General features: G+C 40.8%; 9 protein-coding genes across 9 annotated transcripts; 3 read left to right on the plus strand and 6 right to left on the minus strand. All coding sequences in view use genetic code 12, as the record gives it.

Annotated features, from left to right (window-relative positions):
- Position 1: 1 nt before the first annotated feature.
- RJT20DRAFT_10948 (protein-transporting protein) lies at positions 2-2,593 on the minus strand. Its single transcript, XM_064915754.1, has one exon. The coding sequence runs from the start codon at positions 2,175-2,177 to the stop codon at positions 171-173; it is 2,007 nt and encodes a 668-aa protein (XP_064777031.1). The 5' UTR covers positions 2,178-2,593; the 3' UTR covers positions 2-170.
- A 754-nt stretch (positions 2,594-3,347) lies between these two features.
- ADE17 (bifunctional phosphoribosylaminoimidazolecarboxamide formyltransferase/IMP cyclohydrolase) lies at positions 3,348-5,538 on the minus strand. The gene has a single exon (XM_064916135.1). The coding sequence runs from the start codon at positions 5,279-5,281 to the stop codon at positions 3,509-3,511; it is 1,773 nt and encodes a 590-aa protein (XP_064777032.1). The 5' UTR covers positions 5,282-5,538; the 3' UTR covers positions 3,348-3,508.
- A 1,412-nt stretch (positions 5,539-6,950) lies between these two features.
- On the minus strand, positions 6,951-7,565 carry RPL15A (60S ribosomal protein eL15; the record flags this gene model as incomplete). The annotated part of the gene is made up of 1 exon (XM_064920225.1): positions 6,951-7,565. One exon carries the CDS (start codon positions 7,563-7,565, stop codon positions 6,951-6,953), a length of 615 nt encoding a protein of 204 aa, XP_064777033.1.
- An 879-nt stretch (positions 7,566-8,444) lies between these two features.
- RJT20DRAFT_124113 (RNA-binding snoRNP assembly protein) lies at positions 8,445-10,542 on the plus strand. Its single transcript, XM_064916136.1, has 2 exons — positions 8,445-9,051; positions 9,076-10,542. The coding sequence occupies exons 1-2, from the start codon at positions 8,560-8,562 to the stop codon at positions 10,507-10,509; spliced, it is 1,926 nt and encodes a 641-aa protein (XP_064777034.1). The 5' UTR covers positions 8,445-8,559; the 3' UTR covers positions 10,510-10,542.
- RJT20DRAFT_124115 (mismatch repair ATPase) lies at positions 10,543-13,624 on the minus strand. The gene has a single exon (XM_064916137.1). The coding sequence runs from the start codon at positions 13,448-13,450 to the stop codon at positions 10,571-10,573; it is 2,880 nt and encodes a 959-aa protein (XP_064777035.1). The 5' UTR covers positions 13,451-13,624; the 3' UTR covers positions 10,543-10,570.
- A 289-nt stretch (positions 13,625-13,913) lies between these two features.
- Positions 13,914-15,316, minus strand: EAF7 (Eaf7p). Its single transcript, XM_064916138.1, has one exon. It carries the CDS (start codon positions 15,231-15,233, stop codon positions 14,085-14,087), a length of 1,149 nt encoding a protein of 382 aa, XP_064777036.1. The 5' UTR covers positions 15,234-15,316; the 3' UTR covers positions 13,914-14,084.
- A 188-nt stretch (positions 15,317-15,504) lies between these two features.
- On the plus strand, positions 15,505-17,013 carry RJT20DRAFT_124117 (mitochondrial 37S ribosomal protein uS4m). The gene has a single exon (XM_064916139.1). The coding sequence runs from the start codon at positions 15,542-15,544 to the stop codon at positions 16,928-16,930; it is 1,389 nt and encodes a 462-aa protein (XP_064777037.1). The 5' UTR covers positions 15,505-15,541; the 3' UTR covers positions 16,931-17,013.
- A 21-nt stretch (positions 17,014-17,034) lies between these two features.
- RJT20DRAFT_10981 (S-adenosylmethionine-dependent methyltransferase) lies at positions 17,035-18,276 on the plus strand. Its single transcript, XM_064915757.1, has one exon. It carries the CDS (start codon positions 17,315-17,317, stop codon positions 18,242-18,244), a length of 930 nt encoding a protein of 309 aa, XP_064777038.1. The 5' UTR covers positions 17,035-17,314; the 3' UTR covers positions 18,245-18,276.
- Positions 18,277-19,949, minus strand: RJT20DRAFT_10980 (tRNA 1-methyladenosine methyltransferase subunit). The gene has a single exon (XM_064915756.1). It carries the CDS (start codon positions 19,743-19,745, stop codon positions 18,309-18,311), a length of 1,437 nt encoding a protein of 478 aa, XP_064777039.1. The 5' UTR covers positions 19,746-19,949; the 3' UTR covers positions 18,277-18,308.
- Between the last annotated feature and the right edge of the window lie 233 nt (positions 19,950-20,182).

Below are 20,182 nucleotides of genomic sequence, written 5' to 3' on the forward strand. Positions count from 1 at the left end.
CGTATGGTACAGGAGACCATTTCAATCTAGTTGAAATGACTCGTAGAGCCCCGGTTCTTAAATTGGACACTTGGTACTGTGCTTCCAGCTATGACAGTGGGAAATCTATATATTTTCACCTGTGAACACCATGAAGAAATATGGCTCATATGACTATATCTAGGAGGTAACTAGCTATCGCCTTCATCTTCGGTGTCAGTATTTATATCTGTAAATACACTCTCGCTATCACTTTCGCCTTCTTCAACTTCTTCGATCTTTTTACTCTTTGGAGGCTCCCCTCTTAAGGCGGCCAATGCACCAGCAAGTGAATCTTCCTCGGGATCCGATATATCACTCTCGTCGTCACTTTCAACTTCCTCCTTGACAATTTTAGGAAGAACCTTCATTGGTGGGTTCTCAACATCCATAAAAAGAGGAATATCCACATCAGCGCCGTAGTAAGCATTATTCTTAATCAAGATTCTAAAATGGAAAGTTCCAGCATTTGGTGGCGTGGGAGAGTTTAATGCAATGTTGTACGAGCCGATTGTAACGTCGCTTTCTTTTCCTTCCTTCCACACCTCTTGAGATAATTCCAAGTTTCTCAAATCAATGTGCTCAATTTTGTAATCTGTAGTACCTTCAACCAAACGGTTGTCCTTCTGGAGGATCAAGTAGGCCGACCAGTGGTTACGCACACCTGTTGGGAAATATGGAGCATAGGAGAATGGAAGTTCTGGTTGGCTCGAGTTGGCATATGTTGGGTCTTTCATGTAATCCAAGGTCTCTTCATCTTTCAACCTATCTTCACTTATTTCTGGGATAGACTTAAGCTTTGGAGACTTAACCAAGAACTTAAGAGATAAGTGGGCCTTAGACAGTGGAGGAAGAACTTCCTCACCTGGAACTTTAAATTCAGATTCAATAATACGAAGAGAAGGTATATGAGAAGCAACATTGAGAGCAGCATCCAATTGAGCATCGTCTTTGATACCTAATGTCTTCTTTGCATCTTCCTTTGACAAAGTGAAGAGTTTTCCGAGTTTGGTAATTGGTTGCTTACGAACGACCTCTGGATCGACAAAAGGCAATTGAAGAAGTTCTTGATATTTTCCTGTAGGTCTCACAGCTTGAATCACGGCCTTCTGTAAATCTTGTGCAGCCACGATGATATCGATGTGTCTGAATACAACGACAATGTCGAGCAATCCATTGATAAGGTTGGGGAGCAAAGCCACAAGTCTCACTTTGTCGGCTTCCAACAGAGGGTTCGTCTTGACGTACTCGAAATCTCTGTCAAAGTGCTTTTCGACCAAAGTCTTGATTTCGGCAGTGGACAAGTGCTTGAATGTAGTCTGTACTTCGGTACTCTGCAATACCCAATCTAAAATGGTCTCAGGAGTTACCACTGTAGCTGGATTTCTGTCAGTTAACTTTCTAGCAAATAATGCTGCGGTCTCCACATGGAGTCCCTTTCTTGTATGGGACTTAACATTGCTCCACCAACTTCCAACAATAAAAGGTAAAAGAACACCAATAACGAGGAAGTACAAGACTACCATGATTGGGGAATATTTTCCCTCGACTAAGAACTTTGGAAGAGCAATTCCGTGGGAAACTTCTTGACGTCCATCTGGATGACCGTATTGCAAGAAGTTGGCTCTGGTGACTTCGTCGGTCAATGCCTTGTAAGCTGAGTTAATAAGGATGAAAGTGGCTTCCATTTCCTCCTTGGCCTTCTCAGAAAGATCCTTAGGTAATTTATCAGGGTGAAATTTCAATGAGAGCTTTCTGTAACGACTCTTGACTTCTTTTTCGGTAGCGGAGGAAGAGATCTCTAAGATAGCATATGGGTCAAACACTCCGGACAAGTCGGCTTCCTTGGTCGCGTAAACAGCGATGTAGATCACCAAGGCCCAACCTATGATCAAAATCACTAGGGTTTTGTTGAAGATCTTTGCTGATTTCCTCTGTCTTTGGTAGGCCGAGATCTGTTCAGCGTTGCCAACCTTGAGGCCTTGGTCGTCGACGACAATGGCACCCTTGACGGAGGCATTGTATGATTTGACATCACTTGCGTAAATCGCTCTGTAGATCCAACTGGCGGTCAAAGGAATGAGAATGAACGTCAAGATAGCCAATACGAAGAACGGCCATGTCTCGCCTTCCTCGTCGTATTTGTATTCCGAGGCCATGATTGCGGGGTCGTGGTTCTACTGTGAGCTTGCAATCGATTGCAGAGTTACAGGGTAGTTCCAGGAATATTATTACACACGCTGTGGCTCAACGGTAATGTAGGGGAATAAACACTCGTTACAAATAGAAAAACCCTTTTACGGTCTCAAACTCTCCAGCAAACTGCCACTAATATTTTCACTCGCACGAAAATTCGTATTGACGTGTTGATAACTTTTGCGTGTGCTCTGGAAAAGTGAGTAGTGGGAAGAAAGTTAGTAGTGAGAGAAAAGTGAGAAAAGTGAAAAGTTGGAAAGTTGGAAAGTGAGAAGTTGGAAAGTGAGAAGTTGGAAAGTGAGAAGTTGGAAAGTGAGAAGTTGGAAAGTGATGCTTACCAGAAAGTTTAAGATTTTAGTGAGAATGTTCAGGGAAAGGTCGAGAATACTTTAGAAAGTTTGCAGGAAAAATGCTGTAAAATGGTGTCGAGCGGAACGAGACACAGAAACACTGAGACACTAAGACAACGAGGAAATCAGAAAATCAGAATATCAGAAAATCAGACACTAAGACAATGAATGAAAAATTCAGTAATGACAACATGACAAAGTGACAAAATGACAAAAGAGCAAATTCGACACTACGAACAATCACAAAATAAACTGCAACCCAGGAGAAGTGGGCCAGAAGCAATAAAAACACAATAAAGCAGGAACTGCGGTGTACTACTACCGACCTTGGGCAGTAACTTTAAGAGTAGAAGACGGCAGTGAGGAGGAACAGAGCGAAGAAAAAAAAAAGAATTTGTCTCTAGGACTCTCGTGGTGGGGAGAGAGGCGACGAGAGTATTTTCACTCACAGACCATCTGTTTTTTGTAAGGGTTGAATATGTGAAGTGTAGTCATTATATAATGACGTGATGTTATAAGTATTCGATAAAGATTGTTTTCTATTTTTATGATATTTGGTTATAAAGCATGTCGCTAGTTTGTAATATAGATTTCAAACGAACATGCTCCAGCATGGTTTTCATTCCTTTAAGCACCCATTCCCTCTAACAGTCAAACGTAATAATTTCGTTTCAAGAGATTGCAAAAAAGTCTACATGGTAGCGCCGTTGAGTCTATCTTAGTTTATAGCATCTGGTCAATGGTACTTACCATGGCATTCTAAATCTACGAACTCTACAACACAGCTACAAATATCTAAATAACAGTATTCATTAATTGAAAAGAAAGTGACGAACACCGCTCCAACATATAATTTTTTTTACAGGCACAGCGGTTCTGGAGAACTAAAGTACAAGGCAGTCTACTGTTAACAGTAGCGATTTCTCAATCATTCATTTGCCTCCCTAATGGTGGAACAAACGGATTGGGTTTTCGACGTAGACAAGATCATGGGAGTCAGCGGCACCGAAAACGGCCTTGTCCATGACAGATCCGGATGGAGCAGCAACGAACTTGACACCAGATCTAACAGCTCTGTAAATATTGTCTGGGAATGGGAAGAAAGCGTCAGAAGACAAAGCGACGTTGTTCAACTTTCCTAACCACTCAGCTCTCTCCTCCTTCGTCAATGGAGCTGGAAGCTCAGCAAACTTAGATTCATACTCAGTCTTCTCTGGCTCAGTGGTTGGGATTTGTCCAGTGACGTACAAGTCAATGGCGTTAGACTTCTCTGGTCTCTTGACACCCTTGGCCCACTTGAAACCAAGAACCTTAGGATGTTGTCTGAACCACCAGTTGTCGGCCTTGTCACCAGCTAATCTGGTACAGTGGATACGGGATTGTTGACCGGCACCTAAACCAATAACCATACCGTTCTTGGCGTAACACACAGAGTTGGATTGGGTGTATTTTAATGCAATAGTGGCAACAGTCAAGTCAATAGAACCTTGTTCGGTTAAGTCAGTGTTCTTGGACACAAACTCCTTGAAAGAAGAGCCCTTGATGATAGCATCGTTACGCTTTTGTTGCAACGAAATACCGTAAACTTGTCTGGTCTCGGTGTTCTCTGGAGTGAAGTTAGGGTCAATTTGGAGAATACAGTACTTTCCACCCTTCTTCTTCTTCAAGATAGCAAGAGCCTCTTCTTCGAAACCTGGGGCAATTACACCGTCAGAAACTTCCTTAGAGATGATTTGAGCAGTTGGAACATCGACAATGTTAGACAAAGCGATGAAATCACCGAAAGAGGACATTCTGTCGGCACCTCTGGCTCTAGCGTAAGCATTGGCCAATGGAGACAAGTTTTCAATGTCCTCGACAAAGTAGATCTTCTTCTCGACATCAGACAATGGCAAACCGACAGCAGCACCGGCTGGGGAGACGTGCTTGAAAGAAGCAGCAGCTGGCAAGTTCAAAGAAGCTGACAACTCCTTGACCAATGGCCAGGAGTTCAAGGCATCCAACAAGTTAATGTAACCTGGGGAACCAGACAAGACCTTGAATGGTAACTCACCTTGGCTGACGAAAGCCTGGGCTGGCTTCTGGTGAGGGTTGGCACCGTATCTCAAAGGCAATTGAGAGACGTTTTCGGAGTATTGCTTTCTGAAGAAGTCAGAAATGGCAACGTCGTAGTCGGCAGTGTGTTCGAAAGCCTTGAGGGCCAATCTGTTTCTGGTCTCAGCAGAGATCTCACCGGCTCTCAATTCCTCCAAGAAACCAGCGTAGTCGTGAGGGTCAGACAAGATGGTGACTCTGGCGTGGTTCTTGGCAGCGGCTCTCAATAAGGTGACACCACCGATGTCGATTTCTTCAACGGCTTCGTCGATGGTGACAGCAACCTTTGAAACGGTCTCCTTGAATGGGTACAAGTTACAGACAACAAAGTCGACCTTCTCGATTCCCAGAGCAGCCAAATCGGCCTCGTCGCTCTCTAAGTTACGGGCCAAGATACCACCGTGGACGGCTGGGTGCAAAGTCTTGACTCTGCCGCCCAACATCTCTGGGGCATGGGTGATGGAAGAAACGTCTTCGACTGGGAAGCCGGCTTCTCTGACCAATCTGGCGGTACCACCAGAAGCCAAGATTCTGACATTGGCGGCAACGAGGCCCTTGGCGAGGTCCAAGAGACCGGTCTTGTCGTAGACAGACAAAATAGCGGTTTTTGTGTGGGCAGTCATTGTTGGCGGTGTAGTGTTAGCTGAGAATGAGTGGAAAAAGGGGGATCTGGAGAAATGAGATGGACGATAAGGGGACGGCGAAACGGCAAGGTGGAAGCAGGCAAGCACGGGGCGAATCGGTCGGGGTTGTGGGAGTGTAGTCTCGAAATACTAACAGCGTCTGTGGGATACAATTGGATTCGTAGCAAAGAACAAGACAGCGACTATGCAATTGATGATCAGCACAATCCTACAAATATATATAACTAAATTGTCTTAGTAAAAATCTCCATTGCACTAACAAAACTGAGAGAGTAGTGAGCGGTGAAAAATGTTTTTTTCTAGTGCGACAAATTGGGAGCGAGGGACGAGTCAACTTTTGACTCCTGTGGATAGGATGATTGGGTGGTGGTGGTGGGTATATGCTATATGGTATTTTGGTCTATGGTAATATGGTATTTTGGTATTAGGGTAATATGAATATATTGGAATATATGAATGAATATATGCCATATATATGGAAATATGGTAATATGGATTATTGGTTCATATGGTATATGCTAGATGCTAGATGCTAGATGATATATGGTAATACGCTAATATGGATGATTGGTTAATATCCTATATAATATATACTATATAATATATCCTATATCCTATATCCTATATCCTATGTATATACAGACATGGCATTTTTCCCTTGCAAATAACTGCCGCTACAGAAGACGTATAAAACCTGTAGAATTGTGGAGACAGGAACTCGCTAGTAGGTAAGAATTCTCAGAAGCAGTCGCAGAGGCAATCGCAGAGGCAGTCCCAGTGCTAATTAACAAGTAAATTTAAGTAAATTTATTTTGGTCCCTTGGGCCAGAGCCGGCAGGTTCTTTGTTGGCTCTTTTCTTCAAATGTTGTTCTGTGTGAACTGGACGACGATGCCTGCGCATGGGTAAAATTCTCGCTAATTATATTCACAAGAGGATACAGTAATTTCTGGTAGTAATGATAATCTGCCAGAGGAAAATCCTATGGCTTATTGGCACTACCAAGTTTTGTATGTAATTTAATAAAGAACGGTTTTTTTAAAAAAATTAGAGGCATCTGGGGATCACAATGGATGAAATTCGTTTACTTGCGTGAAATGAGGCTCCTTTGCTCCGGTTAATTGGCTGCAACCTTTGCTCTCTCTATTGGGGACTTGATCACCATTCAATTTCTGGAAGATCTCCTCTCAGTGCGATGTCATCCAGCAATTTACAAATTGGTTTCTGTGCATAATTTCATTCTAAACTTTATGTCTGTATTAGGTTGATAAAAAGTTGTATTGATTGCTAGAAATTGGCACCTTTATACTGCTTCTTTAAAGTGATACCGTAATTTCACGAAATTCATCGACTGTAGTAGTTTTGCTTAGCAGAACTTCAAATTGATCTAATTACATCAATTTTCACTTAAATTAAGGAGCTTAGTCGTCACAATCAATATATTCAGCTTTTTTACTACTTTTGACCTTGTCCATTTCTACACACTTTTCGACCTCTGAAAATGTATTTGAAGATATACAGTATAATACAAAACTAAAAAATACTACCAAAGCAGTACATATTTACTAGCAAGAATACCAAACCAATCCTCCACTCTCAGCAGAAAGCACGAAATTTTAAACCAAAAAAATTGACCCAAAACATCACACTTAAGATCTGTATCTCCACAAGGACAAAGTGTTTTGCTTCTTCCAGGTGTGACGACGACCGGCCTTGGTGTTGTTGTACAAGTGACCCTTGTTGATACCTCTGGACTTCTTACCGATGGAAGTAAGACCTCTGGCTTCTCTTCTCTTGTGGACTGGGTTAGCGATCCAGTTGTATCTAGCATCTCTTCTGATGGCCTTGTGTTGAGGGTCGACTAAGATGACTTCGAAGTACTTGTAGGTGGAGTCTTGGTTGACCCAGTAAGAGTTCAAGACTCTCAAGTTAGAAGCACGACGACCGACTCTCTCCTCAGCGGTAGATCTCAAAGATCTTTGGTACTTCAATTGGTTAACACCCTGGTTGGTTGGCTTACCGTAAGTGGCACCCTTTGGCACAGGTCTCTTTCTACCACCTCTTCTGACTCTGACTCTGAAGATGACGAAACCTTGCTTGGCCTTGTAACCTAATCTTCTAGCCTTGTCTGGTCTAGATGGTCTAGAAGCTCTGTGGATAACAGTCTTTTGTCTGTATTCCCAACATCTGACACGATATAAGAAACGCATAACATCAGATTGCTTCTTTCTCTGCAACTCTTCCAAATACTTGTAGGCACCCATTTTTACTTTACTTTATGATAAGTTTAACTAACGATTAGAACAATTGTAAAAAGAATATAGTTATACTGTGAAAAATTTTTTATAAGGTCCTACGAGCTATAGACAGAAAATGAAAAATTTTCAGAATCCGGGTAACTCAAATTTGAAAAATGTTTATACACAAAATTTGGGACAAGATGCGGTGTGTCTAGGGTTACGCATTGTGGTATAGAGATTACGCGTTAAGATCACGTGAAGTAATTTTTGCAGTCAGTCAGTATATCGATATACAAAGGGGCCAGTTCACCGTGATCGATTTAGTTCATTCTTTCGTGTTAGATGTAGTTGTGTTGTGAAGATCCAGTACCCAGTGCTGAGAGGGGTTTAAATATCTAGTAAAATGTATTTCTTTAAAAGTACTTCATTGGGACCATGTGCAGCTACAGTCCGTGCCTAGAAGAGTGTGGTAGACTAATCTATTTCTGCTTCTCAATACGATTTGCGATAGACGATTTTGGTTGGCTTAACTGACCATAATGACCAGGCATTCGATAACAGCAACTGTGTTTGTGTCTGCAATTTTAAATTCTACCAATAATTATTCAAGGAGAAAGATGGAAATCATTGATGCAAAGAAATTGCACCCACAAAACCCTTTCAAATTAACTACGTTTTTGAAATTTCCTGCCAAAAAAGACCCTAATGTTTATAAGCACATTAGCAATGGAAAGAACTACACAACTATATATAATATATCCACTCATACTACCAATATATTCACCTTAGAAGCTCACCCAAACCTAAGTATTATCTCACTATCATTCATAAACGCTTTTTTACAACTGTTCTAATTATTGCAAAATCTGCTGCTTTTACCCCAAACGAAAATAAACACTGCGAAATCTGCGAGGTCTGATGAGCATCGCGAAATATAACGAATCAGGTTGACTAAATAGCTACTTATATGTTGGTGTTCTTAGTGGAAAGTAGACTATAAGGGATAGAATAAAATAGAATGAGTGACCCAGAAGGAGAGCAGGTAGATGTGGTCTCTATTTCGAGCATTGGAGCCGAAGTAATACCTTCTAATGACTTGGCAGTTACTGAAAAACCAATTCAAGATTCAAGTCTAGAAGTCACTATTCCAGAAGAAATAGAAAATATAAGCGACCATGGCGAAGAAGAACAGAATGCCGAAGATTCCAAGAGTAACGGAAATGGAGACTCTGCTGCTGAAACATTATTAGAAGCAGAAGAAACGTCAAAAACTGAGCAAACTCAAGCAGAAAATGCTAAAATCTTGGAGGAAACCCATGCACAAACTCTAGAGGATTCTGTACCTGATGAGATAGAAAAACCAGGTCAAGAAAAAGAGGAGATAGTTGAGAAAGCGGATATTCCAGAAGAGAGACAAGAGGCAAGCGAGGTTTCAAATACAGAGACCCCAGCTCTTCTGCAGAGCGAATCCGAAGTCAATAACGTCCCCACTGAAGATAATCAGAAAAATGAAGAAGAAGAAGAAGAAGAAGAAGAAGAAGAAGAAGAAGAAGAAGAAGAAGAAGAAGAAGAAGAAGAAGAAGAAGCTAACACAGAAACCGTCGACGTAATTATAGATACCGCTAACACCCAAGACGAAATTCCAGTATTGTCCGATGATGATATAGATGTGGAAGATATATCTTCTTCAGATTCAGACTCCAGTTCAAGTGCAAGTGACTCTTCCTCCGATTCCGATTCCGATTCGGATGATGAAGAAGATGCCGAAGAAGCTGGCAAAAACTTAGTAAAGGAAGATTATGATGATGACGAGGAAAGCGATGTCATTAGTGGTCCTATCGTGTCTAAGAACGAGATCGTTGAAACTGCACCAACTTTACCAGAGGATTACAAAATTGCAGAGAACGCCCCGATTGAACTCGTTGGAGATATCATTGGACTTGTTGATAATAGTGTTATAATCAAGGCTAATGTATCCGGCGAGTTTAGAGTTTTGAAGGAAAGCTCAATTTTCTGTTTTGAGGATCGGAGTATTATAGGACCTTTATACGAAACACTAGGAAGAGTACAACAACCAGTTTACACAGTGAAGTTCAATAGCACCGAGGAATTCGAAAAGTATAAAGATAAAAAGGGACAACAAGTATACTACGTCGTTCCTGATTCACAATTCTTGTATACAGATTCAATCAAGAGTATAAAGGGCACTGATGCAAGTAATTGTCATGACGAGGAGTTACCAGAGGAAGAACAGGAGTTTTCTGATGATGAAAAAGAATCTGAAGCTAAGCTGGCGAAGAAAAAGAAGAATAAGAGTAAGAAGGAAAAATCTAAGCAAGGTAACGAATCGCCAGAAGGTAAACGGAAGAGGAACAACCATACCGCGGATCAGTATAATGACGGACAACAGCCAAAACGGTTTCTAGCTTACGGCTACGCCCAACCACCTCAACCCGTTCCAACTCCTCCAAAGCAACCACCATCACTTCCATTGCAAACACCGTATCATCAACCTCCACAGCCCGCTACATACAATCATCATGGATCATCGTATCTTCAGCAAGTTGGATACAACCAGAGTCAACAATACTGGCATCAACAACAACAACAACAACCACTTCCACAACATCCCCCACAAAGTGCCCCAGTACAGCAGTCACCATACGGAATCCCTTTTAACCAAGTTCAGCACTTCGCTAACCAGAATCAACATCAAACTTATGGAGGAGCCGTACCACAAGCTTCGCAAACCCAGTATCCTTTTAACCCGTCTCCAGCTTTCCAGCCTCCAGTGAACCAGTTCAATTTTCAACAAAGCAATTATGGAACTTGGAATCAGGCTCCAATTACCAGTCAACAACCATCTCAGCAGCAAGTCCAACAGTCGCAATTGGAGCAATTGCAGCAATTAATATTGAACCAATTACAAAACAATAACGCCAACAACCAACCTCCTCCACCACAATAGTCATCAAAATAGATTTATTCTCAATAGTTATATACGAATAAATATGCATATTTAGGATCACTTAGTCCAAAAGCTTGAGAGCTTTCTTGGCATTACACAATGCTTCTTCTGGGAAACCTGCCATCTGGGCAACTTCAAGAGCAAATGATCTTTCACTAATACCACTCTCCAAAAGATGGTCAATAACAAGATTTAAGCCTGATGGCTCCTCTTCATCTTTGTGAATGACTCTAGTACGGAAATACCTAATCTTCTTTTGATTAACTTTATTGGACGTAAGCAATTGTTCCAATTCCTTACCAAAATGAGTAGCAAATAAGGTACGACTCTTATTGACTTGCAACAAATTGAATAATGTAGCATATGCTAGTGCTAAACCCTCTTTGCCGCTTGTTCCTCTGCCAATCTCATCGACAATAGCCAAAGAGCGGGGGGTTGCATTCTTTAATATATTGCTAGTCTCTACCATCTCGACCATGAATGTACTTAAGTCGTTGAACAAGTCATCTGAAGCTCCAATCCTAGTAAATATCTTATCCACCACTCCTATACTTGCCTTAGAAGCAGGAACAAAGGATCCAATCTGAGCTAGGATGACAATGATGGCGTTTTGTCTCAAGAAAGTACTCTTTCCTCCCATGTTTGGCCCCGAAATCACCCACAAATTCGCATTGGGCGTGATTTTTGTATGATTAGGTGTAAACATTTTACCCACAGACTTTAATCCAGATTCAACAACTAAGTGCCTACCATTCTCAATGTTTAATTGTGGAGTTTTCACAAACCTCGGGCATACCAAGTTGCATTCCTCTGCTAACACTGCAAAGGAGGACGTGATATCCAAATAATCTACCATCTTGCTTACTCTTCTGATCTCAGATACTTGGTTCAACACTTTAATTCTTAGTTCTTCCACAATTTGCTTTTCTAGTTCTCTGATGTGTTCCTTCTTCTCTTCTATTAGGTTTTGCAACTTACTCCAATCAACAGGCTTATATATTAAAGAGGCCTTCCTTTTGTCTCGAATATCATCTTTGAGAAGAGCGTATACTTCATCTATCAGCTTCTGTTTACCAGAGATATACAACACATTTGAGAATCTTCCGTGTTGATCTTTCTTGGATATGTTTAATTTGGGGTCTATTTTAGTAAGTTCATCTTTCACTGCAATTTGCATGCTATCTTCTTTCTCTTTCAATATATCCAACAGATCATGCAAACTCAACAAGATTGCATTATAATCTCTCCTAACCGAAAAACTAAACACAGGGTCTTGTGTAGTTTTTGGTATATATTTGTACTTGTCAATAGATTTGCTATCATAAACCCCAATATTCCCATCTTGTTGTTCTATCTCATCAAGTTGCTCAATCTCCTCGCCAATTTCATGTTCATAATCCAAAGCTTGAGATGCATCTGACAATGGTTCATTCATCTCGATATGTAGCGTAGAAAATATTTCACTTGCAATCTCTGAAGGTATCTGAAAATCATCTAGGAAGCGACGTAAAACTTTCAATCCATCAGGATTGCTGTTACATTCTTGAACCAAGAATTGCTTGAGTTCTTCTAACTTTGATAAGCCATCAGCAATAGCAAGTAAATGAGTGACATTGTCTCCCGTTCCAAACGCTAGCCTCTGCAACGACCTAACAAAATCCCCAAGCTGCTGTACTTGGTACCTTAGTGACGTCCTCAAATTGTGGTGATCTTTGAAAATTGTGACGAAGCTCTGTCGTTTGCGGAGTTCTTCAATATCGAGGATAGGAGATTTCAACCACTGTGTTAGTAATCGTGAACCAGAAGGAGACACCGTTCTTTTTATAGTAGTCAACAACGATCCGACAACTGAAGACCGACCTGCGGTGGATCGTTCTGTCAATTCTAATGCCTCTCTGGTTCTAGAATCCATTTGAAGGCAGTTTTTGTTCCAATATGTTATTGGTAAATCCAATGATGGGTTGGAATCGGGAAGATTCACGTCTATATATGACAAAATCATATTCATCGCGGCTTCTTCTCTCACAGTGTAAGTTTCTATCGCCTTACGGGTTGTTTGCAAACCACTCTTGAATTTCAATTTCAGATCGTTGTAAGTTGTCTTATGATATCGCAAGAAGTACTTCCTCAAGTCTTGGAGTGGAGGGAACCAATTGCCATCTATAATATTATCCCCTTGGAATTCCTTCGATATTATGATCTCACTAGGATTCACTCGAGAGATATCGGCTATGAGATCTCCTAAAGTTGTATTTTGAATGTAGAATTCACCCACGGAGACATCAATCCATGAAAGGCCTACTGCGGTTTCCGAGTCAGCAGGTACTTTTGTACAATTTGCAGGAAATGAAATAGCTAACAAGAAGTTGTTTTGGTTATAGTTCAAGAAAGTTTCATCAACCAAAGTACCTGGTGATACTATACGAGAAATCTTTCTATGTATTATTGTCTCTTGATTTCTTCTAGAAGGACACTGATCCACGATAGCCACATTTTCTCCCAAATCTTGAACCAAGATTTTTACAAATTTCTGTAATTGAAATGTTGGGAACCCTGCCATAGGTATTACATAGTTGTTTGTCTTTCTGGAGGCCACTTTCAATCCGAGTTTGGGGCCATATGTTGCAGCCTGCTCGAAGTATAGCTCGTAGAAACTTCCCACTTGAATTAAGCATACACAGCCTTGATTTGCGTCTATTAGTCTTTTCATTGATGCGTATAAGGGCGTCAACACATCACTCTCTTTCCGGCCGCCTCTGTCCCATTCATAGGTTGGCAATTTTAAATTGTCTGTGACATCTTCTGACTTTACGGTTTGTGCTCTTAGCCTTTTCGAGGTTGATGGATGTGAGAGAGATGTAACAACACGAAAATCTCGCCTGAAATTCGCTTGTGTGCCTCTCAAGCGGTATCGTACACTTGAAGAGAGCCTCCTTAGCATAATTTGGACTCTCTTTTCCTCACCCTGGTGTAGATAATAGAGATTTGTTATAACGAGATCGACCGTGATTTTTCAACTGATTTATTAAGCGTGTTTCTATGGGTGCGAAATCCGAGGGAGGACCGGCTTGATTCAGACGATTGTAGTGGAGAGCAGATAATGGCAAGAAAGAAGAAATGATAGATATAGAATTATTCAAAATTGAATATCACCACCAGTTGCAATTCTGGCTTTGACGCTTATAACAATTTTCCATCTTTTTCACCTTAACAATATAATTGAAAGATATCATTTGTATCACTTGATAGGACATTCACTCACTGTTGGTTGCATACCTTTGTCAATAACGCGTACGGATCTTGTCTTGCGAACTAAACAAAAGTTTTTCCGGTGCAATATCCGAGGCCCGGTTATAGATATTTGCATCCATTTGGAGATCGGATTTTACGAGATGACAGTATGATGCATTTTGTTAAGGTAAGGCAATAAGTGAAGACAAGCCAATGAGTGAAGATATGGCAATGTAAAGCCATTATTTAGTTAGTGTTACAGTTACTATTGGGCGGAAGGAAATCCTTCTCCTGTGTTATGCTTACATTGAATTCTAGTATACAATAATTCTTACATATAATCTTCATCTCTTACGTGTGCTTCTCCTTACGGGTTGAGCTGCCTTCTTGGCTGGTCCGGCCGATCGGGTAGACCTACGTGTGACTCTTGGGGGTTCTTCTGGCTCAGGTTCCTCTTCTTCCTTCTCGTCCTTATACTCCTTATTGTTGTTGTCTGTCTCTTCATCCTTACCCTTCTCTTCCTGGTCGACCTTTTCTGTGTCCTTTAATTCGACATCTGCATCTTTTTCAGCTTCCGTGGCGCCGTCGTCTCCCTTTTCATCATCAGGCCCACTTTCATTGCTTTTGTCATCTATCTCATTATGAGTTTCTGATCTGGTACGTCTTCTGATAGGCATCGTCAGTGGGGATGCAACCGCACTACGAAGTTGTTTTCTCTTAGACGATGGAGTAGAGACGTCTACAGGATCCAACTTAGCAGATGAACGAGTTCTCTTTTTAGTAATCGGAGTGGCTACTTCCGCTAACGAATGCTTTCGCGTATTTCTGGTTACTCTTCTCGATGTTGCTGTATCTTCTTCTGTATCTTCATGATCATCCTTTTGTATAGTGCCGGAGCCACCTTTTCTAGGTGTGCTTTCTGCATTATCTTGTTTGGCTTGTGTATCCAGATGTTCCACTGTCGACTCTTTGGAACCTTTTGGTTTATCTTCCTTTTCAGTGTCACTGTTGGCGTCGGTTTCTACATCGCTCAATCCTGAGGAGTCCTCATCATCTTCGTTTTTTATATGTACTCGCTTTCCACGTCCCTTAGCCTTTGATTGCTTTGATTTATCCTTTGTAGCCGGCTTTATCTGTTCTTTTATCTTGTCTTCTGTACCCGATCCGTCGTCTGCAGATTCATCTTTCACTTTGGAAATCTTCTCTTTTGTCAGGGTCGCTTCCAGCGACAGCAGCTGGGTTTCTTCATCCTCTCTATAGTCCTCGAGAATATCTAATTTCGGCAAATTGTACAATTTCTCGAGTTTGTCCCAGATATCAGTGGCGGTAAATGGTCGGCCATTGGCGGGTATTCCTCTATTAATATTATCTATTATAGAAACCATATTCTTGTGCTTATTCTTTCCTGCTGGTTTGTAGTCACAGATCAAGTTAAAGAGCTTGATTTCATCGTCGACGCTCCACTCGCGCGGTGAAACACGACTATCAAGCATATCTGAACGATTGTATAATTTACACGGTATCTACAACAGTATCTAAAACTCTATTCACTTCCATCTACCTATTTCTTTCACCACGTCTATCAGTACTGGTCAATCTTTATTACCCAGTATTCAGTATGGACACTCTTGAGAGCCAGATAATCCACGTGACTAGATATCCTATGATCTCTCACGTGATTGGTATCGGCACTCGCACGACAGCCGATTTTGAAAAATTTGTTGAATACAGTTGAAGTAGTAGTATGTTAACAGTTAACGGGCATTGTACAACACAGTATACCACACACAAGGCCGCTGCCATGCCGAGAAAGACACAGAACTTGCACTCGTTGAGTCGTGGTCGCGTTCGTGCGTCCATGAACAAGTACAATCTTTTCAATTTATATAAGAAATCACCAGTTAGATACGATGGAAAGACATTGTACCAACAGAAATGGAACGCTAAAGCAGAAACTAGAGCATACCACGGAGAACACTTGACTGAGTCTCGTTGGAAAACCGTGTTCAACCCTTCTCTTGAGACTGTGGCCCAATTGGATGCCTCGTTAAAGGGCTCCAAAGTAGCACCAACTCCAATGACATTGCAGACCTACGCCAGTTTGGAAAAGAGACTCGAGTACGCTATCTTCAGATCCATGTTCGCCTCGTCTATCAGACAAGCCAGAGAGTTTATCATAGCTGGTACTGTAAAGGTTAACGGTGTTGTCATAAAACACCCATCTTTCCCTTTACAAAGTGGAGATGTTTTTAGCGTCAAGCCAGAAAAGGTCTTGCTCGCAATGGGTAGAACCAAACCTTCGCTTGAAAAGGCTATTAAAGTTGATAATACACAAATAATCACATGGAACAGGCACGTAAAGTCTGTTCAGGAGAACCCAAGAGAAGCTTGGGAAGCCAAGCAGAAGAAACCACAATCATTGAACACCTTGAAGGAGAATGATGTTTCTGCCGAAGACTTCAACAAGAAAGTTGAAGAAGATATGAAGAACAAGCAGAATGAGGCTACTAGAGAGGCCATTTTAACCCAGATCTTGGCCATTGCCCATAATGCTGGAAAAGATAATGTAAGCGTCGAGACTTTCAATGAACTTGGAGCCGCCAATGCTCAGAAGGGTTACACTGTCTATAAGAAATTGGCTGATGCCAAACACAGTTTAGTGAGCGACTTTTCAATTGAAAAGACCTCTTTGTACATAAATAAGAAAAGCGATGATTCTGAATCTCCAGCTGAAAAGCAATTAATAAGGTCTGTTAAGCAGATCTTGCGTGAGTTGCAAAAGTCTACTTGGGAGACTATTCGTGTGGAAGCACAGGACAAGCAAGCCTCCGACAAAATTGTTACTGCTTCCTTTACTTCTGATTTCGCTAAGAAATTAGTTCCTCACGAAAAGTTGGATAAAGAGGCCATCTTAGAGGACGAGAGTTCCGCCAAGATCAACTTGCCATGGCAGAAGGCTTTGTTCGGAAGAGCCGACCCAAGCAAGCCATATTTCACTCCATGGGCCCCAAGACCATTTATTGGTTGTTTTGCCATCTTACCATCGCATATTGAGGTTTCTTTTGACACTTGTCATGCTGTGTACTTGAGAGATCCAATTGCCAGACCAGGACACTCCGAGGTCATCACACCATTCCCAGACCATTTGCACGAGAGAGCTTACATGTTCTACGCCAGAAAGGGATTGTAAGATAGAACCTTAATGTGTACGGACTACTTGTATATATCTAATAACCCGTATATATAACATAATGCATATATAGATACGATCAGCTAATACTGTGTAGTAGTTTCTATCAAAAATGACTTTTTCTGTATTTTTTATAGATTCAAATAGAAGCCTTCGGCAATGGTCATATATCAAGCCATTTTCCATGAACTTCTTATAAATTTTGAAATTGTTTTGCCTCTTACCATTTCCTCCAGTATCATTATCGTGACTTCTTAAGAAACGATGATTTGATTGCGAAAAATTCATAAAAAAAGAATTGCGAAATTTATTTGTAACGATAAAGAAGAGATAACTTGTTCTTCTTTCTAATTGTCGATTTGGGTTGATAATTGTGAACATTGAATGCCAAGGATTTCTCCCCTGCTAGCACGTAAGGCTATTGCAAAGTCGTCGTTGCTCCCACGACTTTTAAGAGCAAACAGAACATTAGAAGCCGCAGAACAGGAACTCCGATGGATTCAACAAGAGTTGCCCCAACAGCAATGGAAGAATGCTGTTTTAAGAAGATCTCGATTAGAGCCTCTTCAGTATATACTTAAGTCACAGCCCTTTGGGCCTCTAGATATAATCTGTAGAAGTGGAGTGTTAATACCCCGTTGGGAAACAGAAGAATGGACCTACAAGGTTGCAAATGCTCTAGCCAAGTTAGGAAAAGAGAAACAATTGAACATCGTGGATGCCTGTACTGGAACAGGATGCATTCCTTTATTACTTACACACGAGTTATATGAACAGGAGGGAATTCCAGTTGATGTAGTGGCATTCGATGTTTCAGACGAAGCCTTCAAATTGGCATCAGAGAACTTAAATGAATATTCCAACATATATAAAAGCGGTAAGTACATTACCATAAAACAAGCAGACCTATTTTCAAACGACTTGGTGAAAGAATTAGGTGTACGAAAGGAATCGGATTTAGTAACTTCGAATCCACCGTATATACCACATGAAGACTATATATCTTCAGTGAGCTGCAATGGAACCCTGAGATCAGTTAGAATTTATGAACCGTCATTGGCGTTGATTGGTGAGAATGAATTCTATGGAGCTTTGCTCGAGCAATTGGTGATACCGACTAATTCCAAAGGCTTCATCTTTGAACTCGGTTACACATATCAGGCTAATTATGTTCGAGACAAACTTCGTAATATGGAATCATGGAAAATCGGAACAAGCATGGATGGAGCTGGAAGAATTCGATGTGTCGTTGGTTGGCAGAAAGGAAGCGAAATGGAAATTCTAGAGGAAGTTTGCGACGAAGTTCTCGACTAGAGTATGTGTACATAGTGGTTATAATGGTTTACATAGTGTATTTTATCTATAAATAGGGACCAATCTACGAATCGGACATAGTCTCGGATGCAGGGGTTTCGACAGCTGGCGTGTCTTCAGAAGGAGTTTCTTCTTTCTTCTTTTTAATAATTCCTCTTCCAATAGCTGTAACTCCACTCTCCTTTGGCATAACTCTTGTTCCCCACAAAACATACCCACCAAAACCTCTCATAGTCATTAATGGATGCATTCTTCCTGGAATAGTCTGGTAAGCTCTGACCCTGCTCTCAAAAATTGACGGAGCCAATACCCTCTTGTCTTTCATCAAGAAATGCTGTGTTTCCAAAAGAAGCTCTTTGAATTGACTGTAAATGACAACTGGTCTTGATCCGCCAATGGTTGGAAGAACATATGGTAAGAACGAAGTCATATTCAAGGTGCTGACAGATATCAAGGCATCGAAGTTTCCTTCCTGAGTCATGTTTATGACTTCGTTGATCTCCTGCGCACGCTTGGATCTTCTCTCGTATTGGGCTTGCTTAGATGGCTTCATTTGCTCTATTTCAGCAGGAGTTGCCTCATCCCAATCTATCTTTTCGTTTTCTGGTTCCACGAATTGAAGCCAGTTGATTGTTTTGACCATTCTATTTATGTCTTCTTCTGGGTAGTCAGAGTTTCTAAGAGTTATGATGTTGGCATGTTCATTATCGTGAATTAGGACAATAGTACCTTCTCCCTTCATTCTTTCCATCATAGCATACAAAATAACGCCTCCTGTTTCATCAATAAGAAGATACTTTCCTCCAGGTCTAACATTGGAGTAAGTCATGATTAAACCAAGGGACTCTTCACTCATATCAAGTATTCTCTGTATATCTTTCTCTACATAGTATTGCAAGAGTTGAGAAGCCCCAAGGTACTCAACGGTGAATCTTCGTAAGAACTTTTGCTGCTTTCTCTTCAAGTACTTTTGCTGTGAAAAGATAGTTTTCTTATCGAATCCTCCGTGACCTGCGATCATCTTTTCAATGATGGTTTGCCCTATGTTGGAAGAAGCACCGGACTTCTTGAGTTCGTCGATATCATCACTGGTCAATTTTTGGACCTTTGAGCCGATGTTAATGATATTTTGGTTGCTCTCTGCACTGTTGGAGAACATCTTTGTGAGTTCGCTTTTCTCTATTTCCTCATCTCCGTCATCACTAGCTGGAGCATCATCATGCAATTGAGTGATACTCTTGGTGGGCTTCACCTTGTGGTCATCAAGAATCTCAAATGATTGGCCAAAGGGGTAGCCTAGGATTCCGTTGACTTCAAAGGAGCCAAACTTCCCCAAGCTGATGACTCCGTTGGGTTTAAGTAGCACGATTTTCATTCCCTCCGAGGGAAGTCTGATCAATGCATGCTGGTTGGGGGAGATCGTGGTTAAGCTTTTGGGCGTCCTTGTTACTGCGTTGGTGATTTCAGTAGGAGCAGATTCCATTGTGATATCGTTGTCCATGGTTTAAATAATCCAGAGTTCAGTCTGGAAATTCAATGTGATCTGAGGTATTCAAGTAAAGCTTTCACTGAATGACAGAAATGCTTTGATTTACGATGTCACAGTAGAAATGCAGTATATATATACAGATAAATATATATACAGATAAATATATATACAGATAAATATATATACAGATAAATATATATACAGATAAATATATATATATGTATATAATAGAAATATGTATAGATTGGTAGATAATATATATATCTAAATATACGTACAATCAGTGAAAGAAACAAAAAAACTGCTTTTAATATTTCTTCCTATTGCAAATATATAAATATCTATAATACCTATAATACCTATAATATTTATAATATCTATAATTTTCAATATTTTCTATATTACCTACAAGAATTATAGCTACTCTCCACTCTCACAATATTCATCTA

This window comes from Scheffersomyces xylosifermentans (genome assembly GCF_036884685.1).
Source record: "Scheffersomyces xylosifermentans strain CBS 12540 chromosome Unknown RJT20scaffold_1, whole genome shotgun sequence".
Lineage (NCBI taxonomy): Eukaryota > Fungi > Ascomycota > Pichiomycetes > Serinales > Debaryomycetaceae > Scheffersomyces > Scheffersomyces xylosifermentans.